A 22524-nucleotide genomic window follows, 5' to 3' on the forward strand; every position below is an offset into this window, starting at 1 on the left:
GGTGGGAGTTCGGGCAGCGACCACAGCGCAGGGATCGCCAAGGCAGGAGAGCGTGGTGTGAACTGCCAAAGAAAAGGAGGAAGCTAGTGTCACCTTTGTGTGGGACAGTCTGGACCTCCAGACTGGGTACCGCTCTCAAGTCCTTCTGCCGGGGCCGGGGAAGCCCCAGTCCCGCCCCTCCAAGCTGGGGCTAGCCTGAGGCTGTCGCCATGGAGATATGGTAGCCTGGAGCTCCTCCCCGCCAGGCCACGCGTTTCCGCTGCGTTGGAGCCTCCTGATTGGACGGCCATCTGGACGCTACCACCAGCCCAGAGCCCGCTAAGGGGTGGGGGCGGGATCTTGTCCTCGTGGGACCCTTGCCCTGAAAACCTGTTCATGTGGCCTCTCTAGGGGAGGATGGGTTCTCTGCCTGGCGTGGGGACAAAGGCTGGGTATCAGGTCGGAAGCGTGATCATTGCTTTTCCTACTAGAGCTTATGTTCATGCCTCTCCCTGAGAAAGAAAGCGGGGATCGGGAAAGTCGGTAACGCCCCCCTCGAGAGCCTATTCGGCCCCCAAAATCTGGAGCACCGGAAGTGCTGGCGACGTGTCAGTGCGCCCTATCCTAAACCTTCCCCCCTAGGCCACCTTTCCTATTCAGCTGCGGGATTTCGGGGCCGCCTGGGCGCTGCACGCCGCCACTTCCGCATTGAACCGCCGCTTCAACCGAACTCCCAGCCTCTGCGCGCGCTCCCTCTCATGCCTGATGGTTGGGCCGACGCCTGAGAGTAGCCACGCCCTCCCCTGCTCCTGGCAGCCAATGGGCGGGCGCCTCCCGGCGGGGTGGTGGGTAATTAATGAGGACCGGGAGCTGATTGGTTACAGGGTCGTGGCCGGGGGCTGGGCGGTGGGGTAGGTTGTTCCTAAGGTGGGAGGCGGCACCCGTGGCTGAGAAGGAGGCCTGAGAGCGACATGTCCCCGGCGGCTGAGGCACAGCGGCCCGTGGCGCTGTTTTTCTGAGTCTGGGGCGGCCTGGCGGCCGGCTGAGGACAAGACTCGGCGGAGGCTGCCCCCGCTGTGAAGGCCGCCATGCTAGGCGCTCGGGCGGTTGAGGGAGCCGCCGTGGCGCTCCTGCGACTGCTGCTTCTGCTGCCGGCGCTCGGCGTGGTCCGCTTGGCGGGGGCCGGGCTGCCCGAGAGCGTGATTTGGGCCGTCAACGCGGGCGGGGAGGCGCATGTGGACGTGCACGGGATCCACTTCCGCAAGGACCCTTTGGAAGGCCGGGTGGGCCGAGGTGAGAGCCCCTCGGCCGAGCCGCGGGATCCCGGGCCTGCCGTGCCGGGCGCAGCGCGCCGAGGGCTGCGGGCCCCGAACCCCTTCCTCGACCCCGGGGCCACGTCTCTGGAGCGAAGTTTCTACAGTTTCCTCGGGCACCCGATCAGAGCCTAGAGACTGGCACTGGCTCGAAGCAACCAAGAGCCATCGAGGCAGAGAGTTGGCGAGAAGTTATTTTTGGACCTCGCATCTTGTATTTTCTTAACCCCTCACCTCCAACCGCGCTGGGAAAGTAAAGTCGGGGGCGGCCTATTGCCACCTCTAGGCCTCACGGGTTTTTCGGTTTTCGCTGTTCCTAGCCTGGTGGTCAGTTTCTGGTAGATTTCTGCCGACCCAGAAACCGGCCGCTCTCTTTACCCTCTCTGCAGGAGCGGGGCTTGATTCTTAGCCAGAATGGAAAGGAATCTTCGAAGAGGATGGGCCAGGAAAGTTTGATGGTAGCCTCTTCCCCCGCCCCCCCCCCCCTTTTTTTGGAGCGGGGCGTATGTGTGCTTAAAAGTAGCAGCTTTAAGGCCCTTCCCAGAGGGTGGTTATGTCGCCAACCCTACTGCACATGGGGCTGGTGGTGCGTCAGCAGCGTAAGGTCTGAATATTCTGCCTGCCTGTGCGGAGAGCGTACCCCTCAGTGGTCCTGAGAGATGTGATTCCAGGTTATGGGAAAATTGCTTTTGGCTTAACTGATTGAGCAACAGTAGTTTTGCGAGAGCTGCACAGTTCTCAGTGTGAGAATTGCTGGGGGAGCTAGTTAAAAATACAAATTGTAGACCTGTAGATTAAACCCAGGTTTCTGCACCCCTGGGGCTTCTGATGTAGGTCATCTGCAGACCACTCTTTGGGAAAATCTAGACTTTGTTTCTTCTGTTCTTAGGATTGGAAAACAGGTTTAAGAAGGAAGTTCCCTGCTTCATGTGTTGGAAGGAGATTTATGCTGTCGGCTGGGTTCAGAGGCTGCCAGCTTGGCAACAGGCCATCTCCAGAAAAGTAGGAAACAGACTTTCTCGCTCTTTTTTCCACGATGCCCAGATTTGGCTCTTGCTTTTCCTAAAAGGTTTAACTTGGTTCTTCCAACCAAATTAATTGCCCTGGCCTGCCTGGAATTTGTTGTATTGGGGGGTGTTTATTGCTTCCATAGACGTGGGGGTGTTGGGGCACAGAGCAGTTTTCCAAAGCTCCACGTTTGTCTTCAGTTTAGTTCTGGAATTTATTTAGCCCTGGCATGTAGGTCTCAGTAGCCTGGGTACAGCTGAGTCAGGGCCCTGGTCTTCAGCAGCCGTCACAGCAGCCAAAGGCAGACTTAATAGCAGGAGGTGGTTGTTATCTTCAGCCTGGACCCTTCCTCTTTCTTCATGGGTGTGGGCAGGGCGGAAGAAGCCCTTGAGGAAATTAGAGACCGTTTGTGGACTTCGCCTCTAGAGATAGCTGTGGTGAGGCCATGTACAGATGGTTTCTTTTCAATTAACAAATACCAGGCTTTTCATAGGTGACCTTATTCTCTTTGGTCCCTAGTGCAGAGGAGGGAGCTGAGACCACACAGGTTTAGTCCCCAGCTACTTTACTTCCCTTATTCAGAAATCCTGGTTTTCATTTGCTGGTACCAGTGGGTTTGGGTTTTTTTTTATTTTTGAGTCTGATCAGCAGTCAGCCAGGCTGTCTGTCCTTAGGTTACTGGATCATAGTTGCAGTGCCTTTGGAAGAATTTATTGTAGCAGGTAAAATTGTGCGACTTAACCATATTACGAAAGCTCACTTGTTCTGGAATCCTGGCTGGAACCCTGGCACTCTAAATGGAGGTTCCCTGCTCCACGCTGGTAGTCCACTTGGGTATGAATTGCAGCAGTGTCAAGGGTTGAATGAGGGTGGAGGGTGGTTGTCAGCCTTTAGGTTGATGTAGCTTGAGCCAGCCAGTTGCAACGTTGCACTTGGAGGGCTCCTGAGAGCAGCATTTTGCTGGCTGTAGGTCCGGCTGAGAAGTGATTAGTCTTTCTCTCTCAGAAAGCAGCTCTTTAGATTCCTTCTGTGCAGGGGAGTCAGGACCACGAAGGGAAGTGCAGCTGCTCCTTCTGTTTGGATAAGGGTGTGCCAAGTATTTGGAGACCCTCGCTCCCCACCCCCCCCACCCCCCGAACCCTGCTGCTATTTACACTAATTTCCTTCGGAGCTGAACGTCTTTATTTATTTTCCATACGCCTGTGATGTTTCCAGCACCCGAGGAAAGTCCATTTTTGTGTTTAATGAATTCAGGTGTTTGTTGCCAAGTTAATCCAGATAAGAATTTGGCCTGCTTTTGAACTTGCTCTCTATAGTGTCTTTGTAGTTTGGCATTCTCGGAAACTGTGAGTGGCCCAAGGCACCTAGTGGGTTTTGCTTTCAAAGGCACTTCACATTGTGTATTGAATTTCATTTCTGCCTAGAGGATAGCTAGGGCTCATGGAAGATGCTGACAGCCTGGGAAAGGCTTTTTTCAACCTGTGTGCTTCAGCAGACAGAGGTACCACTATGGAGAGTGATTCAGAAGCTTTCTGTGTGGGATTCTGGCGTGCTCTGCATCCCAGGTTCTTCGTAACTTGCTCTCTGTGGGTTCTTCTTGACTCTGATGGAAAAGACTTGGTTATTTGGCCTGAAGGCATAGAGATTGGCTCGGTTTTAGGAAAAAGGCTATTTCTTCTTCATAGAAAGATGCCCGCTAGTTATTTGTATGGCCTTGATGAATTTGCGTTCCCTCTCTGAACCTTGTTTTCCTTCTTCATAAAACTTGTCATGCTTTAGGAATCAGTGACATGAGTCTGAAAATTCTCCTGTCCAGAGTAGGTTCAAGTGTCTGTCTTTTTCTTTGCTTGAAGATCTTTTACAAGGAATTACAAGTGGAGCAGAATGTGGCTCCAGAGGGGAAAAAGCTGGCCAGGAGTCTGAGCCCATCAGATTACTAATTCTCTAGACCTAAGGAAGACCCTGCAGGGGCTTCCCTGGTGGCAGTGGTAAGGAATCCGCCTGCTAATGCAGGAGATGCAGGTTCGATTACTGGATTGGGAAGATCCCCTGGAGAAGGAAATAGCAACCCACTCCAGTATTCTTGCCTGGGAAATTCCATGGACAGAGGAACCTGGTGGGCTACAGTCCATGAAGTTGCAAAAGATTCAGACAGGACTGAGCAATTAAAGAACAACAAAGAAGACTCTTCCCTTTTGGCTGGGGAGGGATCTGGCTTTGGGGAAATAAGAGCTTGAAAGATAATGTGAGAGAGACACTGGTACTTCTGATTTGCTTAAGGCCAAGGGATTTGTTTAAAATTCTCTTCCTATACTGCTTTCTCGGTGGCTCAGACGGTTAAGAATCTGCCTGCAGTGCAAAGACTTGGGTTCGATCCCTGGGTTGGGAAGATCCCCTGGAGAAGGGAATGCAACCCACTCCAGTATTCTTGCCTGGAGAAACCCATGGACAGAGGAACCTGGCGGGCTACAGTCTGGGGTCACAAAGAGTCAGACACGACTGAATGACTAGCACTTTAATATACTGCTACATAAGAGGCCAATTTCATTTGCAGGCCCTCCTAGGAGCAGTTCACTAGCAGAGAATTTAGGTAGATGATATCCTGTTTTCCAGATGAAAAAACACCTAGAGACAACAACATGTTCTACATCACATAGTAGGTAGCAGAGCCAGGATTCAAATCCAGGCCCATCTTCCCCTCAAACCTGGACTGAGTTTTTCAAGTAGCCTGGTGACTCCATTGTCTAGAGCTAAGAAGCTGTGGACAGAGTGTGGACCCTCTGGCCCCCTTCCATCTTTGGTTAACTGTCTGACCTCTGTCGGGCTAACTTGAAATTCTAATTCCAGCTGCCACTGTATGCTCCCCGTGTTCACTTCACTGTTAAGGGGGCCACGAAGGCATAAAGGCTTGGAGGGGAAGTTGCTATTGTCTCTATTGAGACTTGGGAAAATTCAGCTTTGCATGTGGCGAATTTCGTGGGCAAGCCACTTGGAAAAGCTTTTAAAGGTAATTCCAAGGTTGTTGAGTAGTTTTTTGCTGAGTTTTCTTAGCTGTGAGACTGAGACTGCCACAGATTACGTTACCGTCAGTTTCTCACTTTTTCCATGCCAGAAGGGGGGAAAATAGATTCTCCACACATGCATAACATTTTCTGTGTCTCCGAAAAGCAAATCGAGTGACCATTCCAAATTTGTAAGGATCACGGTCTTTGTGAAAGAGGGAGATTCTTAGAACTCAGTTGGAAGAGGATCGGCAATCTTTATATCTTTATAGGTTTGTGGTCTGAGCCTGGGGGTTGGATCTGGGGCAATTGGCAGCACATCCTTTGTAGAGCTGCTCAGCACCCCAGCTCCTTTGATTTTTCAAGGAGAAATAGGAAGAAAAAATGTCTGGAGACAAAAGTGCAATGAGTTTCCTGTTCATTGTCTCATCAGTCCATCTGATCTGGCTGCTGTTCACTTACAGGAACTGTTAACAGTTCTGTTTGTTTTTCTGGAAGGCTTGACTCAGCCACTGGATCTTCTAGTTACTCTCTTACCTCCTGTGGAGATAAAAGATCCTGTCTCTTGGATTCTCGGAAGATAAAGCTGCCAGGGTGACCGCTCTCAAACATCACCCTGTGGATCCAGGTGCCAGATGTCTTCAGAGCCACTGTGTGAAACTGGAAGGTGGTCTTGACATCTTAGCTCCAAGACTCCTCCTCCCAGGTGAAGGAGAGACTAGGCCTGTATACCAAAATCACTGCCGAGTCTGTGGTTTGGAAAGTAGATGGATAGAGCTCTGGAAGGCATAGCTATTCACCTCTGGGCCCTGAGTGTGGAATCATATTTGAGGAAGGACCCGGGTTAGTTTGTTGTGTGGGAGAAAGAAAAACACACACAGAGTCATCTTGTAAGATTGGGAGCAGACTGAGGGCAGTAGAGGATTTTGGCTCTTCTGATACCCACCCACAAGTAACAACTTTTTACTCTTCCTTCTTTCTTCCTCATCTGTTTAAAATGGGAACGGTGGCTCAATGGTAAAGAATCAGCCCACCAGTGGAGAAGCAGTTTCAATCCCTGGGTTGGGAAGATCCTCTGGAGGAGGAAATGGCAACCCACTCCAGTATTGTTAGCTGGACAGAGGAGCCTGGTGGGCTAGAGTCCGTGGGGTCGCAAAGAGTCAGACACGACTGAGTGACTGAGCACGCACATGCACGCATTCCTCATCTGTCTGAAATGGGGAAGGTGGCTCCTTCTGGAGCTGGGAATCAGAGGCCAGAGGTGCGAAGGGACCGTGGACCATTTTCCTTCCCTGCTAGGATGGCTCTCCTGTGGAGAGGAGCGTGTGACTTGACTACGCTGCGGGCACCTCCTTTGTTGCCATTTGTTTGTTCAGTGGATCACACTGAGCGCACTGACGAACGTTCCCAGGACGATGTTATGTCCTGGGGATACAGCGGGAATCTTGTTTCTTCTTTCAGTTTGGGGGAATGTTTGAGACCACGGGTGAGGTTGAGTTCGTTAGTCTGTGGGAAGTAAGGTGTTAGACCCAGAGGAAATTAGAGAGCATCACATCCTCTTTTTAACGACCTTGTTGCTTTTGACCAGCCCTGGAACTTTTTGAATGAAAACGTTGTAAAAAGCAACGAAAGCTGGTTTCTTATTTGCAGTAAAGACAATGAAGAATGACTTTCCTAACAGATATCCTGTTTTTTTACTTAGACTGAGCTCTTCCAAATGAGGAAAAAAAATTCTTTGAACTTAATCATCTTGCAGTGTTCCTGGCCATCCCCCTGCTTTTACGAGGTTTCTCTGAAGCCCAGCAGCTGTAGGGCAGTGCTCTGTTGTAATAATGAGTTAGACTTGTTCCATTCCCATCACTCTGGATATAGCTGGGGAAAAGTCAATTTCACGAATGTTTGAAAGTTTTGCTGTGAGGGTGATGGGAGCTTGTTGGGGTGATTTCTGTGTTGGTTTCTTTCATTTTACTCTTCCTTGGTAACAGCTACCTGACTCCTGCCTTTGTGGCTGGTCTCTTTGGAGCCAGGTGCAATGGGGGAGGGTTATTAGCTTTGCCCGGGGAAACACCCCTGGCCATTCTGGGGTCTCCAGTCTGCTTTTGTGTTTGGTCTCTGATGTGGTTTCTCTTGTGTCTTTTGTCGCCAGCCTCTGACTATGGCATGAAGCTGCCAATCCTGCGTTCCAACCCGGAGGACCAGATCCTGTATCAGACAGAGCGGTACAACGAGGAGACCTTTGGCTACGAAGTGCCCATCAAGGAGGAGGGGGACTACGTGCTGGTGCTGAAGTTTGCCGAGGTCTACTTCGCGCAGTCCCAGCAGAAGGTGAGGCGGCTCAGGCCCCCACTTGACCAGTGGGACCTCGCCACTCTGGGAGAAAGCTCCCAAAGAATGTAGGTGCTTAGGAGGGAGGAATAATTGACATTTGAGGAAAAGCTGGGTTTTCTTTTTAAGGTCACGCCATGGGGCTTGTGGGATCTCAGTTCCCTGACCAAGGACTGAACCCCAGTGAAAGCCTGGAATCCTAACCACTAGGCCACCAGGGAACTCCCAAAGCTGCATTATTCCTCTTGCTCAGCTGTGTCCCGTAACCATGAGGCTGCATTTGCCTTGGGGTGACAGAAGGTACCTGTGACAGAAAGAACCTGATGCTGGGAAAGATTGAGGGAGGAGAAGGGGACGACAGAGGATGAGATGGTTGGATGGCATCACCGATGCAGTGGACATGAATTTGAGCAAACTCCGGGAGTTGGTGATAGACAGGGAAGCCTGGCGTGCTGCAGTCCATGGGGTTGCAAAGAGTCAGACACGAGTGAGTGACTGAACTGAACTGACAGAAGGCAATGCCAGAATCCTAGATCTTAGCAATTAACTAATCTTCTTAAGGTCCTCCTGGTTATAACCTCTCCCTTCTTGGTTGTCCGCACCTTCTTGTTTTTCGCTGTGATATTTTCCTGTCCCTTCTTCTGACTTTCCTTCTTTCCGCCTTGAGTTTTTTGTTTGCACTCTTTATTCCCAGTTAGCAACCTTGACAGTGAAGGACTGTGCCTTTGGTTTGGCTCAGGTAAAGGTCTCTAGCCACCCTGAAGTCTATCCAGCTCTGCCTGTCATTCCTTAAATTACTTTTGAACTTGAAGCCCAGGCAGGTGCCTAATGTCCAGCTGCTGAAGGAGTGTGAAGCAGATGGTTTTTTGTTTGTTTGTTTTGGCTGTGTCGAGTGGCATGGAGAATGTGCCCTACCAGGGATCGAACCTGCAACCCATACGTTAGAAGCACAGAGCCTTAAAGTCTGAAGCAGGTGGTTTTGACACTGTCTGCTTGTCTCATCTTGGCAGGTGTTTGACGTGCGGTTGAACGGCCACGTGGTGGTGAAGGACCTGGATATCTTTGATCGTGTAGGGCACAGTACTGCCCATGATGAGATCATCCCGATGAGCATCCGGAAGGGGAAGCTGAGCGTCCAGGGCGAGGTGTCCACCTTCACAGGCAAACTCTACATCGAGTTTGTCAAGGTAACGCTCCTCCTCTGCCCCCTTGCAGCCGAGGACGAGCTCAAAAGGATGGGTGCCAGGGGCAGCAGGGAGTTATTTGCTGCTGTGTGGTGGTAACCGCTGTTTCCCTTATTTTAGGGATACTATGACAACCCCAAAGTCTGTGCACTCTACATCATGGCTGGGACAGTGGATGGTAAGTTGTGTTTCTGGTCTGCTTTTTTTTTTTTTTTTAATTATTTATTTTTGGCTGTGCCGGCTCTTCATTGCGGTGAGAGCTTTTCTCTAGTTGTGGTATGCAGGCTCCTCATTGTGGTGGCTTCTCTTTTATGGAGCACGGTCTTAGGTACTCAGGCTTCAGCAGTTGCTCCCCAGGTAGACTCAGTAGCTGTGGCTCCTGGGCTCTAGGGCGCAGGCTCAGTAGCTGTGGCACAGGGGCTTAGTTGTTCCCCAGCACGTGGGATCTTTCTGGACCAGGCATCAAAGCCATGTCTCCTGCATCGGCAGGTAGATTCTCTACACTGAGCCACCTGGGCAGCTCCTCTGATCTGCTTTTTGATGTGAGCTGAAGGATATGATTGAGGGAACCTCTAGGGGTGATTTAGCTGATCACTGTTTTGAAAACACTAACACTTAAAGCCTTAATATGAGGAACCTGGAGTCAGGTGGCCCGGGCTGAAGTGTAGCAAGCACGGTGCTAGCCCTAAGCTTTGCAGCAGGGTCTGTGTTCAAATCTTCCTGTCACCATTTAATCAGTGAATTGGTTTTAGACAAAAATCCTTTTAACTGCTCTGTAAATCGGGACTGGGTGTGCCCTGACCCTTGTAGTCATTTGGAATTGCCTAAACCTTACCCTTATTCTGTTTCTTTGACTTCTGTGAATGAGGTGCCGGGCAGGTAGATAGAGGAAAAAGGCAGAGGAAGGGCCCTGAGTGTTTGGTGTGCTCTAAGAGCACAGTGTCACTGGGCTGCACTGAGCAGAAGTTCACTTAATGTCTCCTTGTTCTGGGATCCAGCCCAAAAGTCCATCTCTTTCTTGGGGTTGAAGGTCCTGGCTGCCAGCTTTCCCAGGCCAGTTTTTGCAGAGAAGGCATCTGTCTCAGTGACTTTACTCCCCCATCCCACCTCCATACCTTTCCCCACCTCATCTGGAGGCACATCCCAGAGGATGTCTTACTCCCAGACTGATGGGTAAACAGAATCCCTTGGGAGGGGACAGTGAACAGAGCGGGAGGGTGTGCGGAGAACCCAGAACTCCGTGGATCAGCTTTTCCTCAGTTGCTCTGTGCATCAGAAGGGAATGTGGGGTTGGAGGAGGGAGAAGGAGAGATATGAAAAGGTTAAGCTTGGGGTGTTGGGTCACTGTCCTCATCCAGTCTGGTTGTCCCCAGGCTCTAAAGAAGTAGGACAGGGAAGGGAGACAGGGAGTCTCTCAGGGTGCAAGACTTCTACTCCGTTTTAGTTAAATCTCAGAAAGACCCATGTTTGCAGCCATCTGCTGTTCTCCAGGCTGGGAACTGTGGCTGCTCCTTCCTGTGGATCCTGCTTTAGGTCATAGGGTCTCTTGTGGCTCATTTACTTCCCTTAAGGGCCTCATTTAAATGCCGTGAGTCTTACTTAAAAGGTGTTCTTGTTCTCATGTCAGATGTGCCAAAGCTGCAGCCTCATCCAGGACTGGAAAAGAAAGAAGAAGAGGAGGAGGAAGAAGAATACGATGAAGGGTCTAATCTCAAGAGACAGACCAATAAGAACCGAGTGCAGTCGGGCCCCCGCACGCCCAACCCCTACGCCTCGGACAACAGCAGCCTCATGTTTCCCATCCTGGTGGCCTTCGGAGTCTTCATTCCAACCCTCTTCTGCCTCTGCCGGTTGTGAGAACCGATCACCATCCTGAACAGGTGGAGGGGTGTGGGAAAGAAACCGAACGTGTTGGTTTGGGTTTCTGTATTTTTTATAGCGATTAACAAAAACAAATGAGAAAACACACACACACACACACACACACACACACACACAATTAAAGGAGATGAAAAGAGGCAGAGTGACTAGAGAGCAGCCCTCATCCACCACCTGGTCCCAGACCTGCTCTAGTCCTCGTCCTTTCCCTGGGGCAGCCCCCAGCTGTCTCTTTCCTCTCTCGGGTACGTAGGGTAAACTTGATCCCACCTGGCCAAGGGTCTTCGTCCAGTGGAAAGGACTCTGAACTCAGAGCTGACCTGGTTCCTTTTCTTAGGTTAGAAGTTAACAGCAGGCAAATACGATCTTCTTACTCCAGAAGACCAGTGCTGGGAGTTGGGTATGTTCTGAAGTGACGTCCAGAAAAGTTTTCAGATGTCCTGGGATTCTAAGTGGGTGTGTGGTCTGTGTGTGTGTGTGAAGGTGTATAATTTGTATGATAAGACAAAAACGGAAGGGGGATTCAAAAGAAGAAAAGTCGATCCTTCCTTACACGGAAGCCTGTCTGGTTTTAGCCCAGTGACGGTTCCACCTTAAGTGTTTGAGCTTTGTCACCGCTTGTCTCCCTGACACGCGCCAGTTAGAGGACTGTCTGGTATCCAAGACGATTCGTTTCTATCAGGTCCTCGAGTTGCCTATGACTTCTTACCACAGCAGATCATTTTGATTTCAGTGCCTGTTGGGGACTTGATTTCCTCCCTCTCTCTCTCTTATTTTTCTGAACCTGGCTCATTTGGAAATCTCTTCTCGCTCTCTCTCAACCATCCTGCTAAGTTATTGCCAAGAAGGGAAGGAGACATTGGGGATCTGGAGTTCCCTCGGCTTGAATGTCTTCTCCTCCACCACCTCACCTTACTGGTACCTCCCTCCCTGGATCTCTGAGCCAGCAGCCAGGAGGACCTGACCGAGCAGCTCTTTTACTGGCCCCTTTGTAGGGGCTTGCTGCCAGGGGACACAGAGGCTTTCCAGCCTGCAGACACAGAACACTTGACCTTAAAAGTCTCTTCTGGTCTTTGGATTGGAAAAGGCTTACGTTAGCATAACTTAAGAGCAACCTCAGAGACCTGAGCCCTACTAAGTGACTGACCACTGTTGAGAGTATCTAGTATCCGACGTTCATTGATTCCCTCCTTGTCCTACGTCATGGTTCAGCCAGTTTTGGCTTAAGGCTAGAGCTGCCCCAAGGAGCTAGAATAATTGTATCTGGCCCAGTGACGCCTCTCACTGACCTTAAGAGTGCGCCCTTAGGACCTTTCATTTCCCCTGTCCAGGTCGCTGCCAAGTTCTTGGTGTGATGGGGCAGGAAGGTTAACAGGCAGCCCTAGGCCTGGCAGCCCCGGATATGTCTGTCTTGAATTCCCTGCGAAAATTTTCTGAGGGAAGTGAGGCTCCCCTGTTGCCCGCCTTTCTGATCCCAGTCAGCCTTTTCCCCATTAGGGGAGCACTGAGCTGGGACCCAGCCAAGCTACAAGAAGTTTTGTGGATGGAGAGCTGCAGGATGAGCCGCTGCTGGGGCTGGAACAGCACAGACTCTCAGGCCAGGCCCATCTTTAGAACCTGTTGAATTTTGAGTTTTTTTTTTTGTTTCTGGTTTCCAAGAGCTCTGCATATTTGAACTGGTAGTTTTGGGACAAAGGAAGTAGCCCCTGGGCTCCCATCCTGGGTTTTGGGTTCTGACCGAAGTTACTTCAGGTCCGCCTTTTAGTCCTTCGAGAGAGTCAAAGCCCTTCATTTCAGTTGTGACTTAGACGTCCGTCCTCAGGCAAGAGTCAGGCAGCCGGGTGGCTGCAGCCTGAAGCTATGACTAGAGGCGCACTTGGAGTGCGTCACAAAGCCTCCTGCGTTTCGGGGGGACGTCCTGAAGCCTCTGTCCTGGGGACCACCTGCCTGGGGCAGTGGGCGTCCTGACGGTCACTCGGGCTTCTGACAGTGGCTTGGATTCCCGTCCCATCGCCACTCTCCTGAAGCCACTGCCCACGGGGTAAACAGGATGCCGGAGGGCTTGCGGCCGCCATCTTGCCTTGTCCATTCGTTTGCTGGGTCTCTCTGAGGAAGGAGGGCTCCCCGCCTCCTCACCTCAACCCTTCCCTCCAGTGACTCAGAGTCTCAGAAGGAAACCCTGACTCCTGGGGCCATTTCCTCACGGTACTGTAAGCCAAGCAGCCTCGCTTCTGCCTCTGTTTCCCAGCCCACCCTTTCCCTGAGCTCAGGGACAGGAATGGGCGCTTTCCTTTTTGGTCGTGTCTGAAAGGAAGGAACAGCTTTCTGTGGCTCATAAAAGCTAAAGGGGAAGTGAGGAAACAGGAAGAAGTATGGCGGGGGCGGGGGTCAAGTCCCCTGTAGCCAAGCCCACCCAGCTCTCAAAGCCGCCCAGGGCTGGTCACGGTTGGCTTGGGATGCTGAACTTGAAAGCTTTTTGGTTTGTTTGTTTGTTTTTTTTTGCTCCTTCAAGATGTTATAGGTACATGAAGTTTAGGTTAAAGGGGTGGGAATGGGGTACTGTTTATTTTTATTTTTTGTATTGTGCGTGTCAAGAATTACTCTGTTGTTTATCCTTTGCTCTTTGCACTGTTTGTCCCTGCGTCTGTGTCTTGAGCTGGTGCTAGGGCTGAGAGTCTGCGCGGTAGGGGAGTTGCTGGCTGGGGTTGGGGAGGTGAGAAGTCAGGCCTGTTAGGGGTGAGAAAGGAAAGACCTCGACTCTTCTCTACGGGATCCACACTCTGTCCGAGCTTCTGAGATCCTCCTCAGCCCAGCTGGCCAAAGCCAAGAGCAAACACTAACTGAGATGAAACTCCTGGTGCCAGAAGTGTGGCTCAGGTCCAGTTTCCAGCTGGACCAGGCACAGATGTCCGTGGGAGGTGGGCTGAGTCTGCAGTGTCGCCCTGATTGGGGTCAGAGACCAGCTGGCCTCCAATCAGACTTTTAGGGGGCTTCACTCAACCCTGATGGGAACATCATGCCAGGAAACAATCTGTGCGACCCAGGTACCCTAAACCAAATATGTTGTTCTGGGGGGAAAAAACAAAACAGAAAAAACCTGTATGATCGAGAAGAATCTGCTCAATGTTTACCTTGCGTTTTGGCGACTTGAAAGATGGTTCTCTTTGTTTCAGTGGTGTTAGACTTGCAGGAGGACCACAGGGCCTGTGGGCCCACCTGTCGCTTGGAGAGTGTGATCTTGTTTTCCCGTTCTCACCGTTTACCTAAGAGATACTGGCCCAAAATTGGAGGATCATATTAGAAGTCACTTAGTCTTTGAAGAGATGGGGTAAAGTTTGAGTTACGTTACCCGCCCCCTTTCTGTGCCTGGGGACTGTTTAATCCAGTTTTAGAATCGTGTTGTGACTTCTTTTGTTTTTGGAGAAGCTTCTGTTTTAAGGAATTTCTCGCCCTTCGCATCCTGCTTCTGCGTTCTCCTGGGAAAGCCTGGCCGTGGCTTCTAGGATCTGAGTTGAACTTTGGAAAGCAGCAGCAGTATTTTCCCTTTCCTAGCTCTTACGCTCCTTTCCCTAGAAACGGGCTCACCTTGGGAAGCCCAGGGGGAGAATCAGTAGGTTCTCCACCCTCCCTGGGGGTTGGGGAAGGACCCAGCCGGTCAGCACAGTGCCTTTTCCTCTCCTGCTCTGAGCCAGGATGAGTGTTCCCACAAGATTCAGGTCTGGGCAGGGGGTCTCACTGTTCCTGCCATGGGGCTGCCTCCCCGTCCCTTCCCTCTCTTCCCCTTTGCTGGCCGGCTCTGACCTAGTCCAAGTGTCTTCTTGCCTCGGGGAGCCTTAATGGCATCAAGTGGCAACATATAATGCTGTCCTCCACGCCTCTCCAAAAAGACTTAGAAGAGCAGGTGAGCTTTCCAGAATGAGAGACTAATAAGAGATACTCCTGTGTCACAAAAACAAGGTGGGGAGGGAGGGTAAGCTTAGGGCCTCCTTCTGCTGTGACCCTGGGGAAGGAGCCTAAGGGATGGTGCAGAAGTAGAACCAGAGACACCCGGGATCCGTTCAGAAACCAGAAAAGGAATCGGCTCCTCTTCTGTGGGAAGAGATGATTAGGGATGAAAGAGCTCTAAGAAAATTGCAAAGAAGCCTTATTGTTCAAGCTTCAGAGAGATCGGAGTCGTTTCTCCCTTTCAGCCCGAGCTAGGGCTCCTTCTATATTTAGACCTCTCCTGGGGCAAGAGGGCTAGATTTCCCCGTTTTGTTACAAGACTAGGTTGGCACCAATGGGTCCACTGCCCGGCGAGGGTGGTTTCTTCTCTGTTACGTGGGTGGCTCACTGCTGATCTGGTGTGTTCTTGCCTAGCAGCCTTTGGCTAGCTGGCTTTCAGCTGCTAGACCATTTGGATCCTGGTGCCAGGCAATTTGGGGCCTGGCTGGGTTGGCAGGGAAAGAGCAAGATGGATCTCTTGGGACGGGTTCCCTGCTCCTGCCTGCCCGACCCCCCCCCCCCCCCCGCCCGCCCCAGGAGTATAAAAACAAGGATCCAGGATGGTGCTGGCAGCCAGGGAAACAGTAGTGCCTGTTGGAGTTGGCAGAGAGGCCCTTGGCACCTCTTGCATCCAGGCAGTCTTGTGAGACGGGGGCACGCAGCACCAGGAAAAGCAGGACTCCATTCTCACCTCTATTTTGAGCTTCGGGCCTTTATTTTAGTACGAGGAAGATCAACAACAATCTGAAGTGTGCTTTCCGTCCTTTCAAAGGACAACTGTCAGGAAAGGAGGACTGAGTTGCCAGGTGGGAGAGGGGAGTTGGCAGGGCCAGGTGGGAGGACAGACCTGGGAGTGAGACACCCTTGACTCCTCTCTTCCCTGGTGCGTCGTGATCTGGGGAATGAAAAGAAATTGGACCCTGGATCAGTCCCCTCCGAGGATTTTCCTTCCCCCAAGCTCTCCCACGCTTGGACCAGCTGTCCCTTCAGAGCTCAGGGCAGCCTCTTCAACTGTCATCGGCCTAAGCTGGGCTTGTTAGGACACCAGCCTGTCCCTCTTGGTCGGTCGATTCTGTACCAAGTGCTGGAGCCACAGTGTCCAGTTCATGGTAGCCCTTGTAGCTCCTATTCTAGAAGCCCATCCTCTCCCTGCGGAGGCCAAACCTGCTCTGTTTGTAGCCACAACACGCATTTACAGCAACACAGCGGGGTGTGACTGAGGAGCTTTGAACCTGGCTGGCCCGGGAAAGCTGCCGGGGTGCACAGAGCTGTCTTTCCTTCCGGGCTCTCTCCATCTGCCCTACCCGTCCCATGCCCCCACCCAACTCCCACCAAAAAGTGGAAAAAAAAAAAAATCAGGATGTTTTTCACTGTCCATTGCTTTGTGTTTTAATAAACAATTTGCAGTGACACTCAGTGTTGGGATTGAGTTTGAACTTGATCGCAAAGAAGTGAGGTGGAGACCCAGGGGTTCTCTTGGCTGCAAAGGGTTCTCCCGTGATGTGTCAGGGAGCTTTCTTTTCACCAGGATGTTTGGCTAAGGGAACGAAGTTTGTGAAATGCCGCTGGGCCTTTTCAACTGGCAGCAGCTCTCTCAAGGAAAAATAAACAATTATTTTGTTTTGTTTCCACTTTCACTGGAACACCAGGCCGGGACTCTCATTTCCAAGACACACTGAGCCTGTTGCTGCTTCCCCTCCGGTTTTCCCCTCAGCTTCCACAATAACCCGTGGACAGACTCGGCCGTGAGACGGTTTTCTCTGCTTTCTCCTCTTCTGGTGTGCTGTCAGTGTTGATAAGCTCAGAAACATGAAGCTCAGAAAACTTCAGAAATTTACCCCAGATTAGCCAGTAAATGGTCAAGCCAGGATTCAAACCCAGTCTCTCTGGCTGGAAAGCCCATGATCTTGCTAAGGCTATAGGAATAATCATTACAGATACCTTTGGGCCTTTGAAATGGGCCTGGCAGAAGGCCCAGCACTTCCACAGATGTTAATCTGTTTAATCTTTAACAAACGAGTTGGTATTCACCTTTAAGAGGTGAAGTGACTTGCTGAAGGTCACAAAGCCAGCAAAAGGCAGGGCTGAGGTTTTATACCAGGACCCTCTCGCTCTTGACCATGACTCTCCCCCGCCCCTCCTCCCCGCCCCCACCCCTGACGCCATGTTATGTGATTCTCCAAGCAGGAACCAAGGCTGCTGGTATGGGGAGAGGGAGGGAGAGTGTGGCCTGCCTCCCCTCAGTTATCCCTTGAAGGGCAGAATTCAGCGCTCGGCTCCAAGAATGAAACCACTGTTGATGGAGTCTGTTCTCAGGGCTCAAATAAGCCAGGAGGCCCACAGAGCCTCATTCTTAGCTTGAGCCCACCCATAACTAGAGTTCTTGACTAATTTAGACTTGGCTGTTACTATTTCAAGTAGCTTCTGCGTGAGCTGCCAAATGGGGAAGAGACCTGAAGAAGCCCTACTCTAGGGACTCACAGGGAGGGAAATTGTCTGACAGAAGGTCTTGGGCCAAGTGCCGGGGGTTGGGTTAAACCACTCTTGGGTCCAGATCTTAATCTCGCTGAGGAAATCAGGCTCCCGGTTGGCTGGAGCCAATGTGTCGGACCTTTCTCCATACTTAGTACCCCACGCCCCTCCACCACCCCCATAGAGGAAGAAAGAAAAGAGTTTTTCCAACATTTACTGGAATGCCTGTTGCCATAGCAATGGTGAGAGGTCAAGGCGGAACAGAGGCGAAACACGGAGGTCTGGAGCAGATGGCCTCTGCTGTCTAGCAACCAGAAATGGTAGGCACCTTACCACAGTTATTTGGCCCAAGAGTCTTAGTTTTGTTTGTTGTTAACCACTTAATTAGTGAAAAACAAACCCACTTGTTTTTTGGCTTGGGCCTTAAGACTCCTTCTCCTGGGTTTTATTTTTTGGCCATGAGGCATGTGGGATCTTAGTTCCCTGACCAGGGTTTGAACCTGAGCCCCCTGCCTTGGAAGTGCCGAGTCTTAACCACTGGATCACCAGGGAAGCCCCTCTTGTGGGTTTTCTCATGGCTTCTACTTGACCTCCCACCTGTCGCTTCCTTAAACCTTGGTCCCTGACACGTCTCCTTTCTGTGCTGACGTGACTGTTCTTTCAGTGTCTGCACTGCACCCGCCCATCCAGCTCCATGGCTTCTCCCTGCCCAGGGTGCCTGCCTTCAGCAGAGGGGTCGTGGAGAAAGCGGGCACTTAAATGTATTGCCATAGCAACTGTTCATGAGACACTCCCTGGTGCCAGCACAGTGCTTTTCATTGCTGTTTTCGTCTCCTCTCAACCCCAGGAAAGACCAGTCACTGGCCTGACGTGTAAATAAGAAAACAAAGGCTCAGAGGGCATACGTGACCTACCCTGTGTTCTTTTAACATCGATGTATTACTTTTTTTTTTTGAGATGGAGTTTATTATTAAAATTTTTTTTTATTTTTTAAATTATGAAAGTATGATAAAACATTCACAGGAAACTTGGAAAATACAGAACAAGGTTACATATCATTCTATATATTACAATTATCTATTTAAGTAGATAAATTTAAGATTTTTAGTTGGTGTTTCAGTATCAAACTCTCAAAAATTAATAGAATGAATATACAGAGAAGTAGAAGGATATACTAGACTTGAAAAGCACTATGAACCAGTTCCACATAATTGAGATTTTATACAGTATTCAAGTTCCCATAGACTGTAAACCAGGATACGCTGGAACATATCAAGGGACATAAAACATGATGTACTAGTTTTAAGAAGGAACCTTTTGAGGGTAGATAACTGAGGAAGCTGGGTGTTGGTTACACAGAGGTTTATTATATTATTCTTTCTCTGAAAAAGAAAAGTAACCTTTTAAGGCTTAGTGATACAAAGTGCAAAGGTACATTTAAAAATTTTATATGGGGTACAGGATGTAAAAAATATTCATCTGTCTTAGCCCTACCTCTTTAATCCCTAGAGGATAATACACATGTTTATGTTTGGTTTATATCTTCCATTTTATATGTATTTATATATTTATATGTACATATACAGTCCATGGAGTCACAAAAAGTCAGACACGACTGAAGCGACTGAACACGCATGCGTACACATATTTACATATGTGCTTATTTTGCACATGTGCAAATGTGCCTTTGAATTCCATTAAGGAATTACTGCAAACAGTATATGGTTAAGACTCCTTAGTTCCACTGCAGGGACTGCAGGTTCGATCCCTGGTTGGGAAACTAAGATCCTGTGTGCCATGTGGTACAAACCAAAATCCATATATGCACTTAAAATGCTGAAATTTCTGCCCTCAAGAAGACTACACAAATGTCTGCCCACCAGTCTTATGCTGTATGACTTTGGAATATACCATGAATCTTTTTTGGAAGCAGGTGGGATAAAAGTAATAAATGAATACTTAAACAGCCCTCAGCCAGGGAGAGAAGTGACTTGGGTACTAGGGAAATTACTAGCTCTCAGTTTCCCAGACCACAAGGCCCGCCTGCAGTCCCAGCCATGACCCGTGGGTTCAATGGATGCCACCTCAGGGAGGCAGCAGGAAGGAGGACTGAACTTCCCTGTCTCAGCAGAAAAAAGCCCTGTGATGTCCTGCTTACCTTGGCTGCACCAGCTCTGGGCCCCACCTGCCTGGCCTGATTTGAGGCCAACTGCCTGGCAACTCTGAGACTGTCCTGGAAAACAGCCACTGGCACAGCTCTCACAGGGAAGAAACTAACCCGCTGAAGGAGAGGGACCTGAAGAGGACTGAGTCGGGAAGAAAGGGAGGTCAGCCTCTCCACTCCTGTCTTCCCATGTTCTGGCCCAGGCAGACACGGGGGCTGTTGTTTAATGCAGTATATCTCTATTTTCCTTTTTCCACCAAACGGAATGAGAAGATGTACTTTTCAAAAAACACTTTTTATTTAAGAGCCTTTTGACATACCTTAGGAAGATTCGGTGAGGAGAGGCTGATTGGAGTATACAGCCCTGATTTTTCCAACTCCTTTTTAAAAAAGAATAATTACAGATATTTTTTCTTTCTTTTTGGGGTGCTTGCTATTCTCCTAAAGACATAATCTTTTTAACCACAGTTTACAGATAGTGATCAGAAAGAGTACAGGCCTCAGCTCCCATATATGGCAGTATTTACTTAAATTTCTTTTTGAACAGAAAAAAGTGATCCAGTCTGAGGTAGCTTTCAAGTTTTTAAGAGATAATAAGGCTACTTTGACTTAGAATCTACCTTCCAGACACAGATCCAAAGTTATTTATTTATTTCAAAGTAAACAAGCAGCCCGTGATCATGTGCTTGTTGTGATAAAATAGAATAGAAGCAGCTCAAGAGTGTTGAAAGAGAATATATCCCCCTTCAGTCCCTTCTAATACTCTGCTCCCCAATGGGAACCTCACTTAATACATTATATCCAAACCCCTTCCATTGCAGTCACATACAAATATTCATGTACTTTTAAATTTTAAGTGAATGGGATTATATGCCTTGTCCACCTCCCCCCCACAAACTTAATCTATCTTTGAGGTCTCTCCATACTAGTACATGGAGACCGATCTCAGTCTTTTTAACAGCTGTATGACATGAATAGATGCAACTGTAACTTACTGTAACTTTTCAGTGTTAGAATGGTCCCTCATCTTTGTGAATACATATCGGCTAAATTCCTGGATGTGGAATTGCAAATAAAGTGGTCAACATGCTTGTCATCATCCCTAAAAAGAGAAAAGCCGGGATCCAGGTAACTCGAGTTCTGGTGCTCCGAGAACAAAGATTCATGGAGCAAGTGATTGTGGAAAGTGGCTGTGTGCTCACCCCCGCCGCACCCATCACCATCTTAGTGATTCACAATCAAGTAGCATATTAACATTTCGGGAAATTCTTCAGTAGCTACCTACTGCTGAGTAGTTTGAAAAGAATTGTTTGCAAAGGGAAAGAGCTTAATTCTCTGTACACATCTTAAAATTCCCTGAACTGTTTGAGAAGTCCCACCCAGGGTGGGGGGAAGAGGTGGGGGTGGGTAATCTCTCCAAGACAGGACAGTGTTTTGATAGGAACTTGACCACATACTGTTTCACCCTGCTGGGCAACTGAGGTGGAGTCAGGTTTGGATTTTATCCAGAAACCAGATGAGGCTTATCAGCTGCTCCCAAACCCCTCATATCAGGTTAGAGGACCCAGCAAGTCCTGCATAAATCCAGTCTTTTGAGGCTAACCGTAGAGAGAGATGGGTAGAGTTTCACTTTGGCCTGAGCTTAACAGGTGACATCAGCCTTGCAGACGCATTTTGCAGCACTCAGGCCGGGGGCCTTCCAACACAGAAGAAAGTGGATCCTGACTCGAGCAAAGGAGCCACCTGGGGTGTAAGAGGGCAGCGTCTTCCCCTCTCCCACTCACCTCCAGTTGACATAATGGTGAATTTCCAATTTTCAGTGCAGACGTTACCCCTGAAGCCTCTCTCCCACCCCCCAGACCTCTCCTGTGTACTCCTGCTACAGTTAGCAGTCTGGTTTTTCTTCTAGTTCATTCACACTAGGCTGGTCAAGAGGAAGGGCCATGTAGTGAATTATGTAGCTCACAGTCTTCCCCAACAAAGTGGGAGCTCTTCCATAGCACCGTGCTGTGCAAGCCTTCCTTCACTCATTCATTCATTGTCAGTCAGTCATTATTGAGCACCTGGTGCTTTCAAATTGTGCTGCTGGAGAAGACTCTTGAGAATCCCTTAGCAAGGAGATGAAACCAGCCAATCCTAAAGGAAATCAACCCTGAATATTTGTTGGAAAGACTGAAGCTTGAATACTTTGGCCACCTGATGCGAACAGTTGACTCATTGGAAAAGACCCTGAGGCTGGGAAAGATTGAGGGCAGGGGAGGGGTGCGACAGAGGATGAGATGGTTGGATAGCATCACCAACTCAATGGATATGAGTTTAAGCTAACTCCAGGAGGCAGTGAAGGACAGGAAAGCCTGGAGTGCTGCAGTCCATGGAGTCTCAGAGAGACATGACTTAGCCACTGAACAACAGGCATTAGCTCAGTTCAGTTCAGTCGCTCAGTCGTGTCTGACTCTTGGCAACACCATGGACCTCAGCCACGAGGCCTCCCTGTCCATCACCAACTCCTGGAGTTTACTCAAACTCATGTCCATTGAGTTGGCGATGCCATCCAACCATCTCATCCTCTGTCATCCCCTTCTTCTCCTGCCTTCAATGTTTCCCAGCATCAGGGTCTTTTCAAATGAGTTAGTTCTTCGCGTCAAGCGGCCAAAGTATTGGAGTTTCAGCTTCAACATCAGTCTTTCCAATGTATATTCAGGACTGATTTCCTTTAGGATGGACTGGTTGAATCTCCTTGCAGTCCAAGGGACTCTCAAGTGTCTTCTCCAACACCACAGTTCAAAAGCATCAATTCTTTGGTGCTCAGCTTTCTTTATAGGCTGCCCAAATACAGTGGTGAATACAGCAGACTCAATCCCTGCCCCCTTTCATATTCTTATATTCCTTGTAGCCCAGTTCAATGTCTAGCCCAAAGCCTGACGCAGTAGGGTTTAAGAATGGAAATCTAATCGGAGAGCTGCTTTTGCACAGCAAACCGTCTTAACTTACCTTGTAGACTGCAGATGAAACCACATTTTCTCAAGATGCCTTGTTTACATTTTATGTGCTAGAAAGTCATTTGACTGTACGAAATATATATTAGATGTTTGGGGTGACTTCGGGGGCCAAGTGGAGAGTCCGGGGTACTAACGTGGCGGCCCACCTGGCTGGACCAGTGCTGGAGTCGGGGCTTGAGGGGGAGGGTGGGGGCGGGGGGCGCCAGCGACGAGGCT

At 49.7% G+C, this 22524-nt stretch overlaps 1 protein-coding gene and 1 long non-coding RNA gene across 3 annotated transcripts; one reads left to right on the top strand and one right to left on the bottom strand.

The window, feature by feature from the left end:
- Window positions 1-416: 416 nt before the first annotated feature.
- MLEC (malectin) lies at window positions 417-16085 on the top strand. 2 transcript variants are annotated; one of them, XM_055549529.1, is made up of 5 exons: window positions 417-438; window positions 7449-7627; window positions 8638-8814; window positions 8932-8989; window positions 10439-16085. In XM_055549529.1, the coding sequence occupies exons 2-5, from the start codon at window positions 7463-7465 to the stop codon at window positions 10666-10668; spliced, it is 630 nt and encodes a 209-aa protein (XP_055405504.1). In that variant the 5' UTR covers window positions 417-438; window positions 7449-7462; the 3' UTR covers window positions 10669-16085. The 2 variants fall into 2 exon arrangements, with proteins under 2 accessions (XP_055405504.1, XP_055405503.1); XM_055549528.1 differs by lacking the exon at window positions 417-438 and adding an exon at window positions 889-1272.
- Window positions 16086-18494: 2409 nt separating this feature from the next.
- Window positions 18495-22464, bottom strand: LOC129629687 (uncharacterized). Its single transcript, XR_008703311.1, has 5 exons — window positions 22301-22464; window positions 20305-20411; window positions 19630-19689; window positions 19304-19451; window positions 18495-18527 (listed from the first exon to the last, which is right to left on the bottom strand). It is a non-coding gene; the product is annotated as an uncharacterized LOC129629687 (long non-coding RNA).
- Window positions 22465-22524: the final 60 nt, after the last annotated feature.

Source organism: Bubalus kerabau, chromosome 16 (assembly GCF_029407905.1).
Source record: "Bubalus kerabau isolate K-KA32 ecotype Philippines breed swamp buffalo chromosome 16, PCC_UOA_SB_1v2, whole genome shotgun sequence".
NCBI lineage: Eukaryota > Metazoa > Chordata > Mammalia > Artiodactyla > Bovidae > Bubalus > Bubalus kerabau.